Source organism: Callorhinus ursinus, unplaced genomic scaffold (genome assembly GCF_003265705.2).
Source record: "Callorhinus ursinus isolate GAN/ISIS: 27379988/994484 unplaced genomic scaffold, GSC_fseal_2.0 scaffold16, whole genome shotgun sequence".
Lineage (NCBI taxonomy): Eukaryota > Metazoa > Chordata > Mammalia > Carnivora > Otariidae > Callorhinus > Callorhinus ursinus.
In genome coordinates this window covers 18,638,965-18,658,203 of record NW_027397078.1, presented here as the reverse complement: position 1 = coordinate 18,658,203, position 19,239 = coordinate 18,638,965, and the positions used below count along the sequence as shown (strand labels likewise).

At 37.1% G+C, this 19,239-nt stretch overlaps 1 protein-coding gene across 1 annotated transcript in view; it reads left to right on the top strand.

The window, feature by feature from the left end:
* Positions 1-13,417, top strand: part of IL1RAPL1 (interleukin 1 receptor accessory protein like 1) — a 1,391,691-nt gene extending 1,378,274 nt beyond the window's left edge. Inside the window, exons 10-11 of the mRNA XM_073902198.1 lie at positions 11,770-11,940; positions 12,388-13,417. Coding sequence (XP_073758299.1) covers positions 11,770-11,940; positions 12,388-13,106 — 890 coding nt within the window. The 3' untranslated portion in view covers positions 13,107-13,417. The remainder of the gene's footprint in view (positions 1-11,769; positions 11,941-12,387) is intronic.
* Positions 13,418-19,239: the final 5,822 nt, after the last annotated feature.

Sequence of the window (19,239 nt, the reverse complement as noted above, 5' to 3'; positions counted from 1 at the left end):
CCTGTTTTTATGCTACCACCATAATACTGGTTTTTCTTACTATAACTTTGCAGTATAGTTTGCAATCAGGAAGTGTGATACCTCCAGCTGGGCTCCTCTCTTTCAAGATTACTTTCGCTATTCAGGGTCCTTTTTTTAGTTTCAGAGGTAGAGTTTAGTGATTCATCAGTTGCATATAACATCCAGTGCCCTCCTTAATGCCCATCACCCAGTTACCCCATCCCCCCACTGACCTCCCCTCCAGCAACCCTCAGTTTGTTTCCTATAGTTGAGTCTCTTATGGTTTTTTCCCCCTTTGATTTTGTCTTATTTTATTTTCCCTCCCTTCTCCTATGTTCATGTGTTTTGTTTCTTAAATTCCACATATGAGTGAAATCATATGATATTTGTCTTTCTTTGAGTGACTTATTTCACTTAGCGTAATACCCTCTTGTTTCACCCATGTCATTGCAAATGGTAAGATGTTGTTCTTTTTGCTGGCTGAGTAATATTCCATCACACACACACACACACACACACACACACACACACACACACACCCACACACCACATCTTCTTTATCCATTCATCTGTCAATGGACATCTGGGCTCTTTCCATAGTTTGGCTATTGTGGACATTGCTGCTATAAACATTGGGGTGTGTGTGCCCCTTCAAATCACTACGTTTGTATCTTTTGGACATATACCTAGTAGTGCAATTGCTGGGTCATAGGATAGCTCTATTTTTATCTTCTTGAGGAACCTCCATACTGTTTTCCAGAGTGGCCATACCAGTTTGCGTTCACACCAGTAGTGTAAGAGGGTTCCCCTTTCTCCACATCCTCACCAACATCGGTTGTTTCCTGACTTGTTAATTTTAGTATTCAGGGTCTTTTTTAGTTCCATATGAATCTTAGGATGGTTTCTTCTATATCTCTGAAAAATCCCCCTGGAATTTTGATAGGGGTTATATTGAATCTATAGGTGGCTTTGAGTAGTATGGACATTTTAATAATATTAATTATTCTGATCCATGAACACAGGATGTCGTTTCATTTATGTCTTCAGTTTCTTTCATTAATGTCTTACAGTTTTCAATGTATAGATCTTTCACCTCTTTCGTTAAATTTATTCCTCAGTATTTTATTATTTTTGATGCTATTGTAAATGGGATTATTTTCTTTCTTTTTTTCTTAGATGGATGATTTGTTGTTATTGTATAAAAATGCTACAGATTTTTATATGTTGGCTTTGAAGCCTGAAACTTTACTGAGTTTGTTGAGTAGCTCTAACAGATACTTGGTGGAATCCTTAGGTTTTATTATATGTAAAATCATGTCATCTGCAAAGAAAAAATTTTACTTCTTTCTTTCCTACTTAAGTGCCTTTTATTTCTTTGCTTAATTACTCTAGCTAGAACTGCCAGTCCTATGTTGAATGGGAGTGGAGAGAGTGGGCACCCTTACCCTGTTCTTGAATTCAGAAGGAAATCCTTCAGCTTTTCATTGAGTATGATCTGTGGGTTTGTCATATATGGCCTTTATTGTGTTGAGGTATGGTTCTTCTGTACTCAATTTGCTGAGAGCTCTTACAATGAAATTATAAATTTTTTGTCAAACTTTTTATGAATCTATTTACAAGATTATATGATTTGTGTCCATCATTCTATTAATGTGGAATGTCATGTTTATTGATTTGCATATATTGATCTATCTTTGCATGGCCAGGGATAAATCTCATTGGCCATGCTGTATTATCCTTTTAATGTGCTGTTTAATTTGGTTTGCTAGTATTTTGTTGAGAATTTTTGTATCTATATTCATCAGAAGTATTGGCTTGGGGCGCCTGGGTGGCTTCGTCACTTAAACTTCTGTCCTCGGCTCAGGTCATGATCCCAGGGTCCTGGGATCAAGCCCCACATCTGGCTCCCTGCTCAGTGGGAATCCTGCTTCTCCCTCTCTCTGCCTGCTGCTCCCCCTGCTTGCGCTCTCTTTCTGTGTCAAATAAATAAATAAAATCTTTAGAAAAAAAAAAAGTACTGGCTTGTAGTTTTCTTTCCTTGTAGTACTCTTCTTTTTTTTTAAAGATTTTATTTATTTATTTGACAGAGAGAGAGACAGCGAGAGAGGGAACACAAGCCGGGGGAGTGGGAGAGGGAGAAGCAGATTCCCTGCTGAACAGGGAGCCTGAGGCGGGGCTCAATCCCAGGACCCTGGGATCATGAGCTGAGCTGAAGGCAGCCTCTTAATGACTGAGCCACCCAGGTGCCCCTCCTTGTAGTATTCTTATCTGGCTTTGGTATCAAGGTAATGCTGTCCTCATAAAATGAGTTTGGGAATGCTTCCTTCTCTTAAATATTTTGGAAGAGTTTGAGAGGGAGGCATTATCTCTTCTTTAACTATTTGGTAGAATTTACCAGTGAAACCATCTGGTCCTAGGCTTGTTTTTGTTGACAGGTTTTGGATTAATGCTCTAATCTCCTTAGTTATTGGTCTGTTCAGATTTTCTATTTCTTCACAGTTCAGTCTTGGGAGGTTCTATGTTTCTAGAAGTTTATCTGTTTCTTCTAGGCTATCCAATTTGTTGGCATATAATTGTTCATAGTCACCTCTTACAATCCTTTGTATTTCTGTGGTGCCAGTTGTTATGTCTCCTCTCTCATTTATAATTGTGTTTATTTAATTTTTCTTTTTCTTTTTTTTTTTTGGTTAGTCTAGCTAAAGCTCATCAATTTTGTTTCTTTTTAAAAGCCCAACTTTTCATTTCATTGATTTTTTTTTCTGTTGTCTCCGTATTCTGTATTTCATCTATTTTGTTCTAATCTTTATTATTTCTGTCTTCTACTAACTTGGGGCTCAGATTGTATTTCTTTTTCTAATTCCTTGAGGTATAAAGTTAGATTATTTATTTGAGATCTTTCTTTTCTCTCAGATTCAGGCATTTATCACTATAAATTTTCCTCTTGGAACTGCTTTGTTTCATCTCAGTTTTTGTTGTGTTGTGTTCCCATTTTTGTTTGTCTCAATATATTTTCTGACTTCCCTTTTGCTTTCTTCTTTGACCCATCACTTGTTCAAGAGTGTGTCATGTAATATCCACGTATTTGTGTATTTTTCCATATTCTTCCAAACCATTGTGGTCAGAAAAAGATACTTGATAATGATTTTGTGGCCCAACATATGATCTAGCCTAAAGAATGTTCATACATGCTTGAGAAGAGTGTATGTTTTGCTACTTTTGCCTGGATGTTCTGTATATGTCTGTTAGGTCCATTTGGTCTATAGTATTCTTTAAATCTACTGTTTCCTTGTTAATTTTTTTATCTCAGTGATCTATCCAGTATTGAAAATAAGTTATTGAAACCTGCCAATATTATTATATTGCTGTTTATTTTCCCCTCAGTTCTGTTAATATTTGCATATTTAGGTACTCCAATATTGGGTGCACATATATTACAGTTATTATATCCTCTTGATGAATTGACCCCTTTATCACAATATAGTATGGAGTGACCTTCTTTGTCCCTTGTGACCAGTTTTCATTGCAAATCTATTGTATCTGATATAAATATAGCCAGTCCTGTTTTCTTTTAGTTGCCATCTGCAGGAATATCTTTTTCCATTCTTTCACTTTCAGCCTGTGTGTGTGTCTTTAAAGATAAAGTGAAACTCTTGTAAGCAGCATATTGTTGAATCTTACTTTTTGATCTATTCAGCCACTCTTTGTTTGATTGGAGAATTTAGTCCATTTATGTTTCAAGTGATTATTGATAGGTAAATACTTAGTGTTGTCACTAAGTTTGTTATTTTCTGTTTGGTTTTTTTTTGTTGTTGTTGTTGTTCCTTTTTCCCCTTCTTCCTCTCTTGCTGTCCTCCTTTGTGACTTTTTTTTTTAACTTGTATACTTTAAGGAAAGGAATTCTCTTTAGCCTCTGTGTATCTACTATAGGTTTCTTCTTTGTGGATACCGTGAGGTTTACATGAAACATCTAACAGATATAACAGACTATTTTACATTGGTGACAACTTACTTTCAATTGCATGAAGAAGTCTACACTTTTACCTTCCTCCCCCCACAATTTAAGCAAATGTTGTCATCATTTACATCTTTTTATATTGTGCATCCATTAAGAAATTACTGTAACTATAGTTATTATTTTTAATTTTAATTTATTCCAGTGTAGTTAACATACAGTGTTATATTAGTGTGAGGCGTACAATATACTGATTCAACAGCTCCATATATTGCTCCTTGCTCATCAAGATAAGTGTACTTTGAATCCCCTTCATCCATCACCCCATCCACTTCCCCTCTGGTAACCATCTGTTTGTTCTCTATAGTTAAGAGTCTGTTTTATGGTTTGTCTTGTAGTTTTTTTATTAAATTTTTTATTTTAATTCCAGTATAGTTAACATACAATGTTATATTAGTTTCAGGTATACAGTATCCTGGTTCAACAATTCTATATATCACTCAGTGCTCATCATAATAAGTGTATTCTTTAATCCCCATCACCTAGGTCACCCATTCCCCCCACTCACCTTCCCTCTGGTAACCACCAATTTGTTCTCTATAGTTAAGAGCCTTTTTCTTGGTTTGTCTCTCCTCTCTCTCTTTTCTTTTCCCATGGTTCATTTGTTTTGTTTCTTATGTTCCACATATGAGTGAAATCATGTGGTATTTGTCTTTCTCTGACTAACTTATTTTGCTTAGCATTATATTCTCTAGCTCCATCCATGTTGTTGCAAATGACAAGATTTCATTCGTTTTTATGGCTAAACAATATTCCATTGTATATACGTACCACATCTTCTTTATCCATTCATCTGTCGATGGACACTTGGACTGCTTCCATAATTTCATTATTGTAAATAATGCTTTGGTAAACATAGAGGTTCATATATCCTTTCAAATTCGTGTTTCTGTATTCTTTGGGTAAATACCCAGTAGTGCAATTACTAGATCATGAGTAGTTATATTTAGAAATTTTGAGGAGCCTCCATACTGTTTTCCACAGTGGCTGCACCATTTCACATTCCCACCAACAGTGCATGAGGGTTCCTTTTTCTCCACTTCTTCCCCAACACTTGTTGTTTCTTGTGTTACTGATTTTAGCCATTCTCACAGGTGCGAGGTGATATCTCATTGTGGTTTTGATTTGCATTTCCTTGATGTTGAGTGATGTTGTGCATCTTGTCATGTGCTGTTGGCCATCTGGATGTCTTCTTCAGGGAAATGTCTGTTTGTGTCTTCTGCCCATTTTTAATTGGATTACTTGTTTTGGGGGGTGTTGAGCTGTATAAGTTCTTTATATATTTTGGATACTAACCCTCTCTTGGATTTGTCATTTGCAAATAACTTCCCCCACTCTGTAGGTTGTCTTTTAGTTTTGTTCATTGTTTCCTCTGCTGTGCAGAAGCTGTTTATTTTATTGTAGTGCCAATAGTGTGTTTTTGCTTTTATTTCCTTTGCCTCAGGAGACCTATATAGAAAAATGTTGCTATAGCTGATATCAGTCAGATGCCTGCCTGTGCTCTCTAACCAGGATTTTTATGGTTTCAGGTCTCACATTTAGGTCTTTAATCCATTTTGAGTTTATTTTTGTGTATGGTGTAAGAAAATTGTCCAGTTTCAGTCTTTTGCATGTAGCTGTCCGGTTTTTCCAGCACCATTTATTGAAGAGATTGTCTTTTTCCCATTGCGTATTCTTGCCTCTTTTGTCAAAGATTGATTGACCATATAATGGGTTTGTGTCTGGGCTTTCTATCCTGTTCCATTGATCTATGTGTCTATTTTTGTCAGTACCATAGTGCTCTGAATACTACAGCTCTGTAGTATAACTTAAAATCTGGAATTTTGATACCTCCAGCTTTGTTTTCCTTTTTCAAGATTCTTTTGGCTATTTGGTGGTCTTTTGTGGTTCCATTCAAATTTTAGGATAATTTTTCTTTCACATTTCTACACACCAGTAATGAAGCAACAGAAAGAGAAATTAAGAAAGCAGTCCCATTTACAACTGCACCAAAAATATTAAAATACCGAGGAATAAACTCAACCAAGGAGGTGAAAGGCCTATACTCTGAAAACTATAAAAGACTGATGAAAGAAGTTTAAGACAACACAAACAAATGGAAAGACATTCCATGCTCATGGATTGGAAGAACAAATATTGTTAAAATGTCCACACTACCCAAAGCAATCTACAGAATTAATGCAATCCCTATCAAAATACCAATAGTTATTTTCACAGAACTAACACAAATAATTGTAGTTATTTTAAATATTATTTTTATGAATTTTTATACTAGAGATATAAGTGATTTATACCACCATTATGGTATTAGGGTATTCTGAATTTGACTGTATATTTACCTTTACCATTGAGTTTTATATTTTTATGTTTTCATGTTCTTAATATCCTATCATTTCAACTTGAAAAACTTCCTTTAGCATTCCTTGTAAGGCAGATCTAGTGGTGATGAACCCCCTTAGCTTTTATTTGTCTGGGAATGACTTTATCTCTCCTTAGTTTTGAAGGACTGCTTTTCTGAGTATAGTATTCTTGTACTCTTGGCTGACATTTTTTTCTTTCATCAGTTTGAATGTTTTATCCCATTCCCTCCTGGCCTGCAAGGTTTCTACAGTTCAGTTTCTATAGTTTGTTTAAAATGATTATTTTGAATTCTCTGTCAAACAAATTGTAGATCTCCATTTCTTTGGGGTTCATTACTGGAAGTTCGTTAGTTTCCTTTGGTGTTGTCATGTTTGCCTGATTCTTCATGATCTATGTACCTTTGCATTGATGTCTGTGCAATTGAAGGACCAAACACGTCTTGTAGTCTTTACGGAGTGATTTCAGCAGGTCAAGTCCTTCTCCCGTCTATTCTCCAAGCCAATGGGATGACCTCCAGAGTTGCAGTCATTCTGGGTTTGAGCCAGTTTTGCAGCTACTTCTGGGTCTGCAATGAGGTCTGTGTTTGGCAGGTTTGTTGCCAGGGGCTCAGGTGGGCAAGGATCTCCTCTGGTACCTGGGTGTATGGACCTACCTCTAGTACCTTGCTCAGTAGGACAGTGCCTGTATAATTGTCCATTTCAGGGTCCACAGTTGGGTCTTTAGTCAGCAGGCTTTTATCAGGTGTGTGGACAGATATGGCTCCAACCAGGTCCCTGGTTGAGCCTCTGCCTGGTCACTGTATGGGACCCTGGGTGGGCAGGACTTGCTCTGGACCATGGCTGAGAGGATTTATGCACAGATGTCTTATTTGGCCATTTTGCTGACATCATTCCCATTTTTCATTTTTTGTTGAACATTGCAATCAGAATCACTTGAAAGTCATGGGAAGAGTAAATCAATGACTATATTCGAATTTGTACAAACTATTGCAAAGAACATGTACCCCAGCTCTTTTCCATCTCTTTAGTGAACAGAATTATAGTTGAAGGTTTAAATTACAGAAAACAAAATTTTAAGAATAAAGTTTAGAAGAAAATATTCCCTGGTACTACCATGTTATGATTAACCACTTTTAAGTTGTTTATAAATTTAAGTTGAATTGAAAAGATCACAGACCTATTCTTTAAAAACCTTAGCATAGCTTTGTTTTCTCTATGGTTATAAAAAAATGTTAATTTTTCAAAGTTTCTCCAGTCATATAAAGCTCAGACATTAAGATATTAAGTCAATATATGTTCTTGTAGATACTAAATCAATATATGTTCTTACAGATATTAAACAGAATTGAAGAGATGTTACCCAAAATTCATATTTATCTGGTAATTGGGAAAAGAGATGAAACCTTGAAATCCATATGATTTTGAGGCAGAGAACATTGCTAAATTTAGTATGGTATCTGGCATGATGTTTGCAGTCTGATAACTTTTAAATCAGGAGTTTCCTTCTGGTAGTAAATAAATGCCTAGCCCATTACTGCTCTGACATAGGCTCTAGGGAAAGAGGAATTAGACATCAGTCAAGTGTTCCATTGATTTGAGGATGCTGCTGCAGATGCTCACAAGGGGCTTTTGAGCCACATTTACTACCAAGATAATCTGCATGCATGCAACTCCTTTTTATCCAAGAGGTACCAGCTTAACTACTATAAATTTGTCCAGATGATATAAAGAGATAGAGAACTGACTGAGGCCTTAGCACCACTTCCTGAGGTACATTTAAGCTTAATACAATTAATGTACGTATTACTCTAGGCAAGAATCTATTTCCTTTCTGATGAAAGTGTGGATTTTCAGCTTTTTTGTTTAGAGTACATCCCCTGTAAGTTTCAGCACCACTTATCATGGAGCTGATGCTGCAATGTTTAGTTTTGTTGTTCTCTGGTCAATTACCTAGCAACCGCCTGCAGTTCTCTGATGCCTTTGAGCCCTCTGGATGCCTGTACGGTGTCCTAGAGCAGAGTTCCTCAAAATGTAGTCCCTGGACCAGCAGCAGCATCACCCGAGACCTTGCTATAAATGCAAATTCTTGGAGCTCGTGGGTGGTGCAGTTGGTTAAGTGTCTGACTCTTGGTTTCGGTAAGGAAACTTGATAAATACTGACCCCATAGCTCCTAGTAATTCCTTGAGGAGTCCAGGCAGCATGGAGTATATATCTCCAAAGACATCTGTCCTAGAAAATAGCCCAGGTCTTGAGAAAACCCCCACCCTTGGTGTAAAATATAAGTCATGTGATATGCAAATGAAGGATTATTCATTTATTTAATCAACAGATCTGTTTGATCATCTACTAAGCCCTGGTGAGATATCTGAGTCAAGGATATTGTAGTCAAAGAAAAAAGATAAGATGTGAGCACAATAATACCATACATGGGAAAAGAGATCATCTCCAAGTCAAAGATATCAGACTCAAACTCAAAAGAAATCAAAAACAGATCTAGCTGCTGGTTTTTGACAATGGGTAACCATAATTATTTCCCAGGATACCATAAACATAATCAGTGGTAAGATTTGGAAAGATAAATTTTACAGCTCTATGTGGAATGGGCCAGAAGGAGAAAGAAACAGAGAGGAAGACCTACTAAAATAGAATTATAACAGCTAAGAAATGAGTAGGGCCTGACCCAGGATGATGGAAGTAGAATCCAAAGGACTTTTACCAATGAATGCCTGAGATTATCAGTAATTAAAAAGGATAAGTGGAACATACGTCGGACATTTGGAGATTAAAGAAGTGAGATTGTAATGTTATTAAAGTGAAATAAAACGTGAAGAACAGAGCTTGAGACGGAAAGCTTGCTATGTTGTGAGCATGTTGAATGTGAGGTGCACGCTGAACATCCAAATTAAGGGGCCCAGGTTACAGGTAAAAGTGGGGTATGGTTGGTAGTTCATGAGAAGGAAGACAGAACTGCACATCTAAATTAGGGAGTTAGCTACATAGAAGTGGTTATTGATGTCATGGGAGGAGAGGAGATTTCTAAGGGAAAGTGGGCTGAGAGAAAAATGAAGCAGGTCACAGAAAACATCTTGAGAAATAACAGCATTTATGAGTTGGAAGAGAGATGCCCGGGGAAGAATCAGAGGAAGAGACAGTGTCATGTAAGCAATAGTGATATCAAGCTGGATCTTACCAGGATCAGCGGACCAGTTGTTTACATCTCTTTTGAGTCATATGTGCTCTGTTCTTAATGGAGTTCATTATTGATCTGCTTTTCAAATGTTTTTAAGCTTAGAGAAGACAGAGGGCTAAGAATGAGGATCTAGCCATTACACTTCCCAGATCTGGGCAAACTTCAACATATTATAGTACTTTGTAGCAAACTGGGAGAAAACAACTTCCAAGAAAGAAAACAGTATATGCATGAAGTCATTCTACAATGCACAGTCTGGCTTAAGGAGTCCTTCCTTGGCCCATGACCCGTGTACTAGTCTTAGCAACATGTCTGTCCCCTAGAAATAAGCTGTTGACTTGTCTACATCTCCTCCTAGATTGGAAGCTACTGACCGGTATTGTAAAGGAAGTCTTATATCTCATAGATATGGCATGTGAATATCTAATGAATGGACATTTTAATTAAATATTAACTGGTATTACATCCTAGCTTTATTATGTATACTATTTTCTATGATTTCTTACTCAACTTAAGTGTTTACATGAATAAAATGGTACCGCTGTAGACTGCTGGCACATGTGCATGACCTGCTCTAGCAAACGTAATTATCATTTTTGGTGAAAATTGAATTTTATTTATAATATGTACAACTATTTCCTGTTTGAAGAATAAGGAAAATAACAATTATCAGAGTATGGCACATTTGGGATGATTGCTATTTTTCTAAACCTTTTTTTTTTAACCTGAAACCTGTTTTGGTTTTTTTTAATCCTCTATACCTAAAGGTTTTCTTTCAGACATCCTATAGCAGAGTTGTTAATTTCTTTTTTTTTTTTTAGATTTGAGTTTGAATTCTTTTTTCTTTTTTTTTTTTTTGAGTTGTTAGTTTCCTATATACCTGTGTTAACGTCAGATACAGTTAATAATTTTCTGAGTTTGCCCTAACAAGTTTTAATTATAGAATAGATGGCTCAGGACTATCAGACTACTGAAGTGAACACACCCATATGGATCTGCAAAAGTGAGCTATAGTGTTCCTGTAGTCAAGAGGAGTGCTCCAAAGCCACCCAGAGCAACAGTTAAGGATGTCCCTCGATCTTTGATGTTTTATAACCCCAAAGTTTTAAATTTTCTGTGCCAAATACAAAGCTCATTTTGTCCTGAAATTTAGGGATGTTTCTGATAATCTGACTTGATCTGATAATTGAGTAATACTCTGACAATCATCAAGGAAGTAGAAAAGAGAGCTAAAGATATTGATATTTGGTAAACTCAGTATTTTGGTAGTATTTAGATTTGAGGTGAATTATGAATCCTGATAATACATTCTGAAAAGGCAATGGATGAATGAGAGACTATCCAGAAGATACATGACTTATTTCCATTAGAAACCACAAATAGGAAATTTGGGATGTTTAATGTTAAAAAATTAAGGTAAAAATAATGCATGAGAGTAGTCATCAAATATTTGAAGAGTTTCCATGTAAAAAGGGGAAAGAATGAGAAAAACAGATTTTAGAACAAAGTTTCATTCATTTATATTGTAATCTTTTATTCTCATGGTGGATAAACATGATAAAGAAATATTTGGCAGTATTTTATGTGTGAGATAAATGGAGACCAGCAAAACAATATGGTTTTCTAAAATAATTCAGTGGAAAAATATTCTAAGTCCCAAAATCTAAGACCTGGCTCCCAGTAGAAAAGTAATTACTCCATGCTTGATTCTATTTTCTCTCCAACAGAAAATCAGTACAGTGCCCACAATCAAAATATCATTCCTCCATGGTCAAGCCAGGTGCAGTTTTCTTTTTTTTCAACAGAGTAAAATGGCCTAATGCAGGATTAGTTGAATGTACAATTATTTAGAGTAAAAGCATACTACCCAACTAAGTGCCTTTTATAAGCAGTCAAGATTCTCCATGACCTGTGCATCAAAAATGTTGAAAGTTAACATCCCATTGCTTTTTTTGTTAATTTTCTTGCCACTGTCTTCACAACAACAAAAACAACAAATAAAAATGTGATCCTTTATACCTCCAACTTAGTTCCAGAATATTTGACATCGTTGAATTCTTATTGAAAATTAGTAAAGGCTTCTTTCTTTGGTCTCCCCAAAGGAGGGCATTTAGAGATGTTTTTTGAAAGAGTTCAATGTTTTCATGTCCTAATGTTTTCTTTGGAGAGCAGTGACTTCAACTTTACTCTGTAATCTTTTTGACAGACAATAAAGATTATGATGCGTACTTATCATACACCAAAGTGGATCCTGACCAGTGGAATCAAGAGACGGGGGAAGAAGAACGCTTTGCTCTTGAAATCCTACCTGACATGCTTGAAAAGCATTATGGATATAAGTTGTTCATACCGGATAGAGATTTAATCCCAACTGGAAGTAAGTTAATGTTTTCATCTGAGAGTGTGCATACTCTTTGTCTGTCTGTGTGTCATCATTATTTTTAGGCAGAATTTTAACTTGTGGTTCTCTACATCAAAAATGGTATCTATCAGTGTCTCAAGAAAGAAATGTCATATGTGTTCATATGAAACTTAATTTTTGACGGCCTGGAGAAGCTAGTCCATTCTTCTGTAAAGCATCTCCTTTTATGAGTCTTGACATTTGAAAAAACAAATGGGAGATTGGTACCTGGGAAAAATATTTCTAGCATTGAGAAAAGAGAAGCCCATACTCTATTCATTGTGGTCATTGGCTGTCTTCATATTCTAAGGTATGACCTATCAAGCAATAACTATCACATAACGTGTGCAAGAGAAGCTGTTGGGGCTTTCTGGAGCAGATCTTTGATCCGGTCATTCTGATAAACTCTTTTCTCTTTTCTAGCATACATTGAAGATGTGGCAAGGTGTGTAGATCAAAGCAAGAGGCTGATTATTGTCATGACCCCAAATTATGTAGTCAGAAGGGGCTGGAGCATCTTTGAGCTGGAGACCAGACTTCGAAACATGCTGGTCACTGGAGAAATTAAAGTGATACTGATTGAATGCAGTGAACTCCGAGGCATTATGAACTACCAGGAGGTGGAAGCCCTCAAGCACACCATCAAGCTCCTGACGGTTATTAAATGGCACGGACCGAAATGCAACAAGTTGAACTCTAAGTTCTGGAAACGTTTACAATATGAAATGCCTTTTAAGAGGATAGAACCCATTACGCACGAGCAGGCTTTAGATGTTAGTGAGCAGGGGCCTTTTGGGGAGCTGCAGACTGTCTCGGCCATCTCCATGGCCGCGGCCACCTCTACAGCTCTAGCCACTGCCCATCCAGATCTCCGTTCCACCTTTCACAACACGTACCATTCACAGATGCGTCAGAAACACTACTACCGAAGCTATGAGTACGACGTACCTCCTCCCGGCACCCTGCCCCTTACCTCCATAGGAAATCAGCATACCTATTGTAACATCCCCATGACACTCATCAACGGGCAGCGGCCACAGACAAAATCGAGCAGGGAGCAGAATCCAGACGAGGCCCACACAAACAGTGCCATCCTGCCGCTGTTGCCAAGGGAGACCAGTATATCCAGTGTGATTTGGTGACAGAAAAGCAAGGGACATCCCGTCCCTGGGAGCTTGAGTGGAGTGTGCAGTCCAGTGCCTGGAACTAAATCCTCGACTGCTGCTGTTAAAAACATGCATTACAATCTCTAGAACACGAGGAAAAACAGGGTCTTGTACATATGTTTTTGGCAATTTCTTTGTAGCATCAGTGTCTTCCTGTTTTACCATGTCTCTTACCATTACATTTTTTGACTTTGTTTTATATGTCATTGGAATTTGTAAATTTACATTTTTTTAAAGAAGAGACTTATGTATAGATAGAAAACCCTTTTTTGCTTCATTAGTTTAGTTTTAGAACGGGTTTTATTTTCTTTTCCTGATTTTGTTTTGCTTTTAACATTTCCTTGGGGTGCTTGGACAAATCTATCCGATGGGACAAGGAGCACCGGATCCTCTCTTGGGTTCTGCCTGGGATCAGCAGGGCCACGGGGGCCTTCAGAGAGCAGTGCTGCAAATTCCAGCATTGCCATTTGGGAGGAAGAAAAAAAAAAAAAAAGATGAGAAGAACACTTGTTCATAGGAGGGCCCCGCCAATCAGAGCCCTGAATCTCTTCCTTGTCCCACCTCATTCCCCACCTCTACCCTTCTAATGGCGGCATGATGTGTAAACTCTGAGGAGGGGTGGGGGTGGGTCTAACTGTCTTAACATTTAATTCACTGCTCGTCAGAATACACTCCAGACCCAGAAGTGTGCTAGTCACTTGACAGTGACCACTACAGAGTGCTAAGAAGAGAAGATCGAGGGCCTGAAAATGGGGGAGAGAGTGTTGTTTCTGTTTTTTAAATGAGTTGATGTACCCTTATATAAATATATATATATATATAAAACACACACACAACAAAAGAAACAAAAAACAAAACAAAACAAAAAAAAAACACAAAAAAAAACCACACAAAAAAACACAAAAAAATCAAGCCCTATATTTGATCACTTCCTGGAAAGGCATGAATGTGTTTGTGGCTGTTTTTGTTTAATATTCTACTTCCTCTTTTCCCTCTATAATTTTTCTGCAAATGAGATTATGTGCAAATGCCAGGCAAGTTAACTCAAAAGGGTGAATCAACACAAGTCAAAATGAAATTTACGTTGAAGGCTTCCAAACCAAAGGGAAGGACAGGATGTGTCATCAAATATGTTTTGTCACCTTGTATTATACGAAATGTTACTTTCTAAAGAGTCAGAACAAATCTGTGAAACTTACTATGGGATCCCCTTGTATTTAAATGTTAATTCACTGTATTTAATTTTCAACGCTACATTCAGAATCAAGTGTTCGGTTTCAGTTTGTGAACATAAGCAACACTTACTAATATTGAAGTGTTTATATAAGAACTCAGGAGGTCAAACATATGAGTACCAACAGAAATCACTATTTTCAAAATAAACATTATTTACACAAAATAGTTTTTAAATTAGATGAGAAAGTGTTTAAAATAATTTTACTGTATAAATAATTCGTTTTATTTTAACTGTGTAATTCTATCTTTCAGAAACAGAAAGCTGATGCTCCCAGGAAATTCATCCCTTACCATTTAGCTTTATGTTTGAAATCAGTGGCATAAGCAGCTAATACATATTCATGTTGAAGATGATGCAAAATCAGTCATCAAGGAACTTACAGAGGGTGGAATTGTTAAAGGGAAATATTACCTACGTAGCTTTTAGTTAAAAAAAAAAAATCAGTGTGATGAAATCACTGATAAAGAACTTAGACATTCCTGTAGTGATTCCTTGTAGGAATTTCCATGCCAGTCATCGCCTGTGGGCTCGTGTCGTGACTACTGTATGTTCAGTTTATTCCAACCACCATATAATGAGAAAACAATTCTACAGTTCGGGTCACAATACTAAAGGTGTGAGTTGGCCACACACACACCAAAGTGTAAACTTCAAAAGAGTTCATTTGGGAGGGTAAGATTGCATTGCAAATGTACGAGATGAGCATAAGAATTTTGCAACAATGCGAAGGTCTCAGTATTTGTGTGACAAGGTAAAGGAGCCTTGGGATGTGCAGTGATTTTTATTTGCTTAAAAAATGTTTATTTCCCTGACAAGTCACCTGGGGTCCTTCTCTACAATCTGTTCTTTATTCCCATGCTCCCCCCGGACCTGTGTCACATTTTCACAAACCAGAACTGAAGCTGCAAGGACACATAAACTTTGTCAGCTTTGCACATTGGGTTATTTTCAGAATCCGAGAAGGCCATTGTTTACTTTGTACTATGGACACCTGTCAGGGACTGGTGGCAGCGAACCTCACTGGACTGGATTCCAGACTCCCCAGTGCTCAGAAAACTGTAAACATGGCAATGGCCTGGTTTATTTTTTTTTTTTAATTTTTTAATTTTTTTAAGTGCACGATGGAAGTGTGTAGAGGAAGTAATCAGACCACAGTCATATTTTAGGCATCCATAGGTGTTAATTTAGCTGCATTGGGAGTACATTTTTTGTTCTATTTTTAGTGTAGATTTAAGCACTTTGAATAGCATGATTCAGGGATCGATGGGTAATATTTGATATTCTCACAACTTAAGACACTTTTTTTCCTCTAATGCTTTGTCATATTTTTTTAAAAAAGAAAATAAATGGAGAAGAAGCTATCTATGGCTTTAGAAACATTCCCCCCAAGTATTCCTCTATCAGCTCCATGTGAGAACAAATGAAGGCAACTGTCATGTGTTCACGTGCTCTATGTTTAATAAAAGTTACGTTAGAACTCACAATAAAAAGAGAAAAAAATGTATTTTCCCCAGTGCTTAGGTTTCATCCTTCTCTTTTTTTGGTGGGGGCCGTGGGGGATGAGAATAGTCTAGCTGTAGAAACACAGTTGGAAGTGTGAATCTGGTAGCCAGGCTGAGGGAGAGAATGGGCTTCTGGACTTGGACACGTGTGATGTTTGGTATCGCCTGTTGTTCATCATTCACTGCTTGGGCTCCGAGTGACACGTTATGGATTCAAAGTCCATCTGGTTCTTTAATGTAACCTCTACTTGCTGCCTAAGCGTCCTACCCTGTATACTGGTGCTCAATTCCTTGATTATTTAATTTGTATTTCATTCCTTAGGTTTCCTATGAGCAGAGAAGAAATCTGTATCTCATGCAGCCAGCTGATTTAAGTTAAATCAATTCTGTGAAATAAATCTCAAACACAATGAGTTAAGAGACCTGAACCTACTATATTTCTGTAGTTGAACACCTGACTGTTCAAGCCGTCAACCATTTTGTGTTTATTACTTTCTTCATAACCTGTGTATTTGAACCCTATCGGCTTAATCTTAAATATGTAGACACTGGCTTCTTCCTTATTTCATTACTACTTAGCCTTTTGTAACAAGAGCAATTATTAACTCAGAGCCAACCCCTAAACTCCGAGTTTTGTTTATCCTAGAATAGTCATTAACTTTGACAGATACCATTTATGTAAATTAAGATCGCCATTTCTAGGAAAACATGAATTCGTACATTTGTAAATTATGCTCTGGTTCTGGAATGATACCCTAGTTCTCCTTTTTCCAAGAAGTATTTCTTTTATCTTGTGCTTCATTTCTTTCTCTTCTCTATTTGAAGTGTGTCGTTAGTCTCAGAAGAAAGCTTAGTGAGATTCAAAGGGGACCATCGGTGTGCAAGTGACATGAATGAAAGGACTAAGAGGATGCACAGGCACGGAAGAGGAGAAGTCCTTGTTGTTTCCGATATGAATGTGCTTGGTCATTGTTCCCATCATTGTCGTAGTTGATCAGGAGAGGTGAAATATTACTAAATGTGTCAGAAATCCTATCTACAGGCACATATTCCCCGTCACTGAACACATTCTTTCACAATATATACAAAGACCTGATGTTGCAATGGACTTCCCTAAGAGGAGGAGCTTGTCAGTAGAGGCAGAGCTATTCCTTGCCTTCTCCTGAACCCTTCCCGCTTGACTATTCCGAGCAAAGAAAGCAGTTCACAGTCAAATTTTGATTATCCTTAACAATGGACCTTAATATTGGGTTCAAGAACACTTTGAGTCTATAAAAAGGACTGAAGGAAATAAAGAAGTCCTTGAAATTCCAGACCACATTGTGAACGTGTGCAAAACTGGTGTTTTCCTGGATGTGAGTCTCAAAGACATCCATCACCTGAAAGGCTGTTGATGTTTGGATTTAGGTCATATTCTCAGAAGCTGACATTCACATAAAGCGCATATCTTGCCAGCATTGTTAGGCCTATGATTCCTTACCCGTCCTTCATGAAAATTCAGGGAATGATTATCGCTCTTTTAACGAGCAGAGGCAATTCCTCTTCCAACGTGACCGGACATTGTGGGAGACTTGGTTAATAGTGAGGAAAAATGTGGTATGATGGCAAGTCATTCAGGCCCAGAGAAATGAGAATTGACTCTTAACTACTCTGCTAGTTTACTCATTTCTTAGTTTACCCAAAAGATAGTTTTGGAAGAGTGTGTATGCCTTGGAATGATGCCTTATTTCATGAAACTTCTTTATGATACTGGGTTTAATCAGTTTCCCACCACAAAACTAAACAGGAGTAGAAGAAACAACCACTTGACATATTTTTCCCAAGAGACTTCATTTTCTTGTGCCAAGATTTAGGATTGCTCAGACGCTTGATTTTCCGCCATTGTGCTTTTGCCAGTTTCGGGATTTATGATATGACTTTGGAGCAATATGAAGAATTTTAAGGAATCAACTGAAGTGAGATGGTGGTTATTTAGTTTTATTTTTTACTCATGACCCGCAGCAAGGGGAAAGTTTGTGCTATGGTAATAATTAAGATGCTGTCACAAGGAGCTATAAGGCTTGACTGAGTTTGAGTAAAGAGAAGGGTGATGATGGTGATGACTGCATCACTGTCCTAATCTCACGTGTCTTTTCATCTTCCAACTTCGGTCACATCCATAGGAAGTGCCCAGACTAAGAAGAACGTTCTCTTCTTCCATCAGGTATCCTTTCTTTCTTCCAGGCTCAGAATACAAAACATGCAAGATATATACAAAGAAAATCTTCCTCCTGCCCGTTAGTAACTATTCCTCTGAGTAGTCTCTGAGTCCACTGACAAACTCCTATTTCATTAAATTTAGTAAAGTAAGGCACTGTTGTTTTTCTACCATTCACTACCTTCACTGATGCATCCCCCGGGGTCCATGAGCCTGAAACAGTATTCTCTTTCTTGACAAACAGGCAATCGCTCAAAATCATTACACTGTGTTCCCTCCACAACTAAATGAATAGAAACTGAAGAACTGCACATGAACTTGAGACTCTTGTGTGTAATATTGATGTTGTGTAAATTTCAATCTTCATAGTCCAGATAACCTTAAGTTTCAAAGGGCATGCTGGTCATTAAAAAAAAAAAAGATTTAATGTAAAATGACATATTACATAGTGCATGAACATGTGGCAAAGTAATTTGGATCTATCCTTACTAGTCAATGAGAGACTAAATTTGGGGAGATCAGATGTGAGTGTTTTAGGTTAATTCTCACCTGGGATAAAAACATCTTTATGTTAGGATACATGGACAGTTGTCCAAATTCCTTGCAGCATATGCTCCTGGTAACTAGAATTTTTAGTGTGTTCTTTCCACCAAAGTTGTGGAGATATGTTCATATAATCTGCTATTGAATTGTAAAAACTTTTTCATTTTCAGAGTTTGAGGGAACCCAAGTAGGAAAGTGAATTTAGTCATTTTCCTCTGCTGGTGTTCAAGTCAAATTTTAAACTCAGACACTCTCAGATATGTTCAACAGTCAGTAAAAAGTGCATTTTACATAGTGTTTCCCTTTAGTTTTGCCTACCCTCTTTGATTTTGTACAATCTAGAATGTATGTAACTCACGCGTAGGTGATGGAGGCGCTCTTTTTTTTTCTTAGAATACTTACAATTATATATTTGGTTTTGCTTTGACTAGCAATAGGAAAATAGACAAATACAAGTGTAAAAATGAGAAATTTTAAACTTGAATTATAATTTGTGTTTTATAGTCGTTTCATAAGTCTGTTGCTCTCTATGAGTATGCTCTCTATATATCCTGTAAAAATAAATTTATATGTTACATAGAAATTCAAGAAATTAAATTATTTATTAAGCTACAAATGTTTCTTCTGGTT